Source organism: Pogonomyrmex barbatus, unplaced genomic scaffold (genome assembly GCF_055798465.1).
Source record: "Pogonomyrmex barbatus isolate J1 unplaced genomic scaffold, ASM5579846v1 scaffold11, whole genome shotgun sequence".
In the NCBI taxonomy this organism is placed as follows: Eukaryota; Metazoa; Arthropoda; class Insecta; order Hymenoptera; family Formicidae; genus Pogonomyrmex; species Pogonomyrmex barbatus.
The window spans coordinates 8,304,757-8,311,656 of record NW_028297107.1 but is presented as its reverse complement, the minus strand read 5'-3'; the positions used below and the strand labels follow the sequence as shown (position 1 = coordinate 8,311,656).

At 47.4% G+C, this 6,900-nt stretch overlaps 1 protein-coding gene across 1 annotated transcript; it reads right to left on the bottom strand.

Moving 5' to 3' along the window:
• Positions 1-3,709: 3,709 nt before the first annotated feature.
• Positions 3,710-6,442, bottom strand: LOC148937804 (uncharacterized). Its single transcript, XM_089071155.1, has one exon. It carries the CDS (start codon positions 6,297-6,299, stop codon positions 4,317-4,319), a length of 1,983 nt encoding a protein of 660 aa, XP_088927281.1. The 5' UTR covers positions 6,300-6,442; the 3' UTR covers positions 3,710-4,316.
• Positions 6,443-6,900: the final 458 nt, after the last annotated feature.

The following is a 6,900-nucleotide window of genomic DNA, read 5'->3' as shown; positions in this document are numbered from 1 at the left end:
CGTCTTTTCTTTACGGGACATAATCTTCTCTGCAAGGGAGACCACTCCATTCCACTCTTCTTGACCGATCAACATGATCGGAATCAATGTATCCGTTATAGACTGACCTACTTTACGTTCAGCCTTCTCTCTCAGAGAGAACCTCGCATGCAACATTGTATGGTTCGCATCGTCTAATAATGCGTAATAAAATTCACATCGTTTTGAATGGAATTTACTTATCCTACAAAGATAATTGCTAAAGCATCCCGTTAAAATCTGCGTTAGTCTGAAGGACAGCTGACTGTGTGGTTTAGTTAATCATTCGTTAAAACTTGGCATTATCATTCTACGCGTGCGATATGCAGGATCATCAGGAAAAATATTCTCGAATTTTCCACGAATCCATAATGACCTATTTGGCCCTCATCTTGATTACATTACGATTACATTACATTACTTTATCCATCAGTCTACACTGATGCCGCATCTCCAAGTCAGAAATTATTCTGTACACATACTTCCTGCCCCTCGCCAAAACCACAAAAAGAAGGAATCCCAGCGAGAAGCAGGGAGGCTGCGAGAGACACTGTACGATACGCCGAGATAACGGGCCGCTACTCAACACTGAATCCGATTAACGAACTTGAACTATTTTGCCTAACAAGTACATCGTCTTTGACTTAGAGAGGCGCCCCATATAGCATAATTGAATGAATTACGTTAAAGTACAACTTTCGCTTACAAAATTTCGGACTCCGCAAATTGGGCATTAGCAAATTAAGTCGATAGAATCTTCCCCGCCTTTCTAGTAACCATTTCTGGTCAAAAATGGTCTGAGAAACGTCACGCATCATCAACCATTATGCCTAGATATTTCATGCGTCGAGTGAATTGAATAGTCATCCCATCGATTTGAATAGAAATATTAATTCCGATTTCTGCTCTTTTTTAGGACAGAAAAGCACAGCTTCTGTTTTAGTCGGAGAAACTTCTAACTCTACTTTTTAATTTTCCTAATTAACAGGTTACATACAAGATTAGCTTTGTTGTCTAACTGACCAAAATTATTACTACTGATTAGTATTGTTACGTCACGAATGACGCAACGTCGTTTTGTCCGAGCGAAATTTGACTTGATTTTATCGAATCGTATTCGCACCGGGCTGTATGGGGGAAATTCCAAAAACTTTATTTTGGTAATGGTAAGAAACCTCGAGCGGCAAAGGTTCTAGATTAAAAGTTTGTAATGATTTAAATTTAGATGACGGAATCTCGAGCGGCAAAGATTCTGTTTGATTGAGAGACCTTAATTGTCTCGTTGGGTATTTCGCCTATGTAAATTATGTAGGAAGAAACTAAGTCTTCTTGAGAAAATAATTTCGTGCGTCCCGATACTGTTGTCAACGTCTATGATAGTCGGGTCTGGCAACGACTCGAATGTTTGATTTCTTTCTCGTAAATGGTTTAGAAAAGCAACGAAGGCGTCGATGCATGCGTCACAATTACTTATTTCACGACAAATGGACAACTCGGTCGGGCAGTGCTCGCACTTTCGCGACACCGGACTATTTCCGATATGAATAAAATGTCTTAATACCAATCGAAATTGTTGTTCGGGGTGAATTCGTTCACAGTCTAGCTTGCACTGATGGCACAAAAGTCCCGCGTCGTTGTAATCACTGGCGATACTGTTACGTCGCAGGCGGTGGCGAGATTGCCAAAGCAAATCGCCACGTGGCACTGGACCAAGGCGGGAATACGCTCGCCTCTCGGCGACGCTGCCAGCGATCGAGGCAAATCGCCAACAGCGGTTCGGAAGAATTAAGGAATTAAGGAATTAAGGAGTACGAAACCCTGATTATACTGCTCAAATCCGCGGGAACCCCTCCGATAATGTCAGCGGCGAATTATTTAGTCCTCAGGAAATTTCAGTGAATTACACGGCTAACGTTGCGTTTAACCAGACGTTGGGCGATTATTAGACTGTAAGCGGATCAGTGCAACAGAGAAGTTGGTTAGCCGGCGCGATAGGATGCCGTCGGGAGCGGGATTGGTCTCGTCGAGGTAGTATCGCCCGCAGATGTTCTCTATAGCGTTGCCTAATTCCCTGAGCACTTCTAGAGACACAGTAAAAACTTCGGTGCAGTCAGGGCAGAGCTCAATGTCGCGGACTATTACAAGACTAGCGCGGCAGCAATCGCAATGATCCCGGGCGGAAGTATACCCGAACTGGAACGCGTGGGCCAATTCAAGACGATACGTAAGAGTTCCCTCTGGTATTTCCTCCTTACATCGAAAGCAAAGATATTCGGCACTATTAGGGAGTAACTCGGCGATAGCGTCGTCCACGCGTCGATATCCGAACGTGGTAAGGCAACGCACCGTGCTCCTACGGTATCTGTATACGGCGGCCGGGTGAGTGCGCGAATCTCGTGGCTCGAGAAAGCAAGGCGGGCACATTACGTCAAATAACGGGAATTAATGTTACGCGGCGAATATTCAATATTAAAATGATATTACGAAACTGGAATATTTCCGTGCGTAGCGATAAACCGGCTCAAAACCCTACATGCCTTAGGAGAAAGTGGCAAGGGCGGCAAAAAAGGGTCGGTCGTAAAACCCTTCCGGTCGGGCGATGCAACTATGCGACGGTCGGTCGACGCGAACAAAACGAGTGACGCAACCCGAAAGAATCTTGAACGCGAGTACTCTTATATTCATTCACGTCTAATTCCTTTATACTCTATATTTTACTGAAACGTATGCAAGATGGGAACGCGAAAGCAACCGGGAATAAAACTTGATGTATGATTTTCACCTACCTTTCGGTGTCCGCTCTGCGCAGATACTCCTCGAGGGAGATGCGTGGTCCGAAACTGCTTCCCTGGTAAGCTGCTACGGGGGTGAACGGGGCCGGTAAGGCGCTCCAGAGGCGGTCGTGCACGAGAAGTTCGTACTCGCCGTCGTAACTCACTTCCTCGCCGATGATCGCGTTATGATCGTAAATCGCGGCCACGTGGAGGTCGTATTCAAGCCGCCGAAGTGCGTTGTTACGACCCGCGCGATTCCTCCGTGCTTTAGGCATTCGGCAGAGGCTCCAGGCGTATATTGTATTTAATTAAAAGATTAGAATTACCGCGTGCTCGAAGTCCAATGTTTCCTTCGTGGTAAGTGCGGATAACGCACAACACCTTGCCCCCGGAAACGATCGGAATTCTTGCTTTAACTGCAAATTATTCGGTAAAATAAGGTTTGAGTTGTTATAAATGCCCGTTGCCTCTTTAGCCTCGCGAACACTTCCGATTTCTCGCGGTGATAGGAAGGATGATGCAATGAATAACACGTGGCGAATACACTGTACTTACTATATTCAAATATTCATGAATCGAATTACACTCGCGTAACACTTGGTTAAATTTAGAGCAATACAAAATTTAGAATACAAATGATCACTTAATTAACTTAACTAGATTGAGACGAAATAGAATTGACTTAAAATTAGAATTGGAATTGGATTTGGATTGACACTCGCACGATGTGTACTACTCGACGGCGCGTACAAGAGTGCACGAGCATGGCCGCGCGTTGTAACGCGTGCCTGCGGCGGCGCTGTTGCGCAACGTGGCGGTAGCGTGGGTACGCCAACGCACGTGGCGCAAGATGGCGGATGGCGTGGGCACGCCAAAGCACGCGGCGCAAGATGGCGGATGGCGTGGGTACGCCAAAGCACGTGGCGCAAGATGGCGGATGACGTGGGTACGCCAAAGCACGTGGCGCAAGATGGCGGATGGCGTGGGTACGCCAAAGCACGTGGCGCTCGCGACGGTCATAGCCTATAAAGCTAGACCAGACGCACATATCTATAATGGTCGTTGGTCGGCCAATCAGCGCGCGGCTGACTGGAGATGATGCGCAACAGCAACGCGAGCCTTATTGTAGTATTAATAATTTTACAATTATTTAGGTTCATTGTTAGCGTGATTTATTTATTATTATTATTTAATTTTATTACTTATATTTATTACAGTGTATATTCACTGGCGGTAAGGCGCAACGCGCGATATGTCAACGGCAGGAGAGCCGGTTGTTGCCAACTTTGGCTTGAATAGTGGCGCTTCTGCGCAGGTGGGAAAAGGGGAAGGAAAAGAAATTTTTACGTTGGCTCTCCTGACGTTACACCTCCCCCCCTAAGAAGAAATGCAGGGCCAGGTGCCGTGCATTTCCCCTGCTCTACTAGAGGTTGAGTTGCAGAAGGTTTGAGCTACAATTATTTTACTTATGTTTATTCGTCTTATATTCTAACGCTTGTAATTAGTTATCGCACTTATTTGTCTCTATACTACGTCCTCGCGTAAGTATTTTTGGAGTTCACTGTATGACCGCACATGCTCACTAAACTTTTCCTTTTCGGCACTAGGGGCGATTTCGGGCGCCGTCGGTGTGTCTTCTGTCGAGCTCTGAGCTATTGGCATGAGGCGTTCCCTGCTAGGCGAGTCGGTTTTTGTTGCTGGGTTACCCATATGCAGCAAAAGGTTAGTGACCGACGACCATACTGCTCCCAATATATGAAGGCTCCATCCGTATATTCTGTGCAACGCGTATCCGTGGATGATTGTATCGATCACCAACTTGATCAGTCTGGCTATCACGAATAACGCCAAGACTCCTGCGCTGGCCGAGCCAAACGTAATAAATCCTTGCCATAATCGCTTCCCTGTGCTTTCAGCGATCCGATCTAAAGACTTTTCGTCGAGAAGATTCATCAAGGAAATACTCCCGCTCGGGACGTCCTGTCCTAAGGCCCCTCGCGCTATTGTATTCAGCATAGACGGCTTTTCGACTGGGAACATTATGTGGTCTCGCAGTCGGTTCAGATCGTCCGCGGAGTAGATTCCACTGGTGGCGAGTGCGTCCGGACTGACGTATTTCCACGTGGGGGTAGAAAGCGGCTGGATCGTCGGCGGAGGAAGCGACTCGATCGGCTTCAGGCCTACTCGGTACCAACTGCCGTGTAGTTTGTACATGCCAGGAAGCAACTCGTTGCAGTCTTTGTGTGTTCCTGTCCTGGTCAGAATTCTGGTGCGTGGCAATAAAAAGTGTGACGAATTGCGGTAGGTAACTGGCAACTCGTTGTAACATTCTTCGGTATGTCGCAGCTTGCATTCTACTGGGACGCATTGGACAATATGGATGACTTCTCCGGCTGTGACCGCCGTGTATCCAGGGGCTTTCATTATCCGGAAGGCCATTTCGTCTGGGGCTATAGTTGCCAATGAGAGCGCATTCTGGAGGATCTGACGCTCTAATGCACATTTCTGCTCCATAATGTCGTGGTAAAGCCTGGTAAGTTGCGTTTTCACGTGTTTCTCCACGTAAACGAATTTCGAATTCACATAGGAGAATATATCTAAGTTGTTAACTGAGATCTGTGACTTAGATTTGAACGTGCGTCCTCGCTGTGTTTCCAATATAACAAGCTTTGGGTGCTCGGTCTGGAAAAGTCGATAGCCACATAGGTTGAATTCCGTCGTTTTTGTCAAGGCGAACGTTGTATCTCCGGTGGTCACTGTATATACCACTGGGGCAGTTTGTTTGGGCTTCGGCGACAGTTTTATGGCCATACCCTCGTAAAGTATATCGTACTGGTTGAAGTGGCAGCTGTCGTCGGACGGTGTTTTCCAGAAGGTTTCCGTACCGTCGAAATCGGCGCAGCTCCCCAGTTGCACGGGGCAGCGCGTTTCAGATGGCAGATTTAATGAGTTCGCTGACCGTTTGAATGGTGCTTCAAACGTCCTCAATACCACCTTTAAGGATGCTTGTACTACCACGCTCTCCCATGCTCCGAATCCGTCCGTGTACTGCGTTCCGGAACAACGGCCGTCAGCGTGCGTTTGTCCAGCCATAGTGACGCTCCTATGATTCGTGGCGTTTACAATCAATCTATCCACGAAGGCGGTTCCCAGCGCGAGAGTTCCAGTCTCGTGGATTTTCTGGCAGGTTTGCCAGCCGATCTCTTTGATGTACACCTTTCGACCGTCGGATACAATTGATATGTGTGAGTGCATGCCGCAGTAGTATATGGTCCGGTCGATTTCAATTCGGCATTGAATTATTGGCAAGCTCTCGAAATCGGAACTCTGCATGAGTTGTACGTACGTCTCCGTGCTCGCTGGCTCCATATCCTCGACATTACAGGCGCCGACGTCCAGCAGCGACAAGGTTGTGATATTGAGTCCGCTGCCTCCGCAGTCATAGCCCGTCAAGCCAAAGCTGAGCGTCGGGAACAGTAAAAGCGTTAAGATTCGTTGTGGCTCCATGTTTCTTCAAGGGGTGACGTGTGTCGACTGCCGCTTGGTTGCTCGCTCGCCCCCGGCTCTGGTTGTGGTGGGGCACGGCGTGTGGTGGGGCTCCGATTCCCCGCCTTCTTCAGTTTGTCCATATGGATAGTACGCAATTTACCTGGCCTTATCTCTAATTTAACATTATTATTACTTAGCACGTCCGCTATTTTGTAGGGACCGGTGTATTGTGGACTTAGTTTATTTCTCACAGGTTCTTTAAGCATGTACACCTGGTCTCCCGCTTCAAAGTTGCATGCCTTAACCCTTTTATCATAGTATCGCTTTGATCTAACCTTCGCAGCATTCAGGTTACGACGCGCGGCTCTCTGGGATTCGCTTATTTTCGCATTTAGTTCGAGTAAGTAGCCAGCGTAGCTTTCGTCGCGCTCGTCCTCGGGGAAGGGATCGCTTTCGGGAGTACGCGCGACGCTCCCGTAGACCAATTCGTGAGGGGTGAACTTCGTTCCCTCATGTACGCTCGTGTTGTAAGAAAAACTAGCTAATTTTAGATATTCGTCCCAATCGTGGTGGTCATTGACAAATTGTTTCAAGTACTCCCAAAGTACATGGTGCGAGC

What these genes read in the sequence shown, in the direction of transcription:
- LOC148937804 (XM_089071155.1), bottom strand. Translation starts at nt 6,299, where the DNA reads ATGGAGCCACAACGAATCTTAACGCTTTTACTGTTCCCGACGCTCAGC.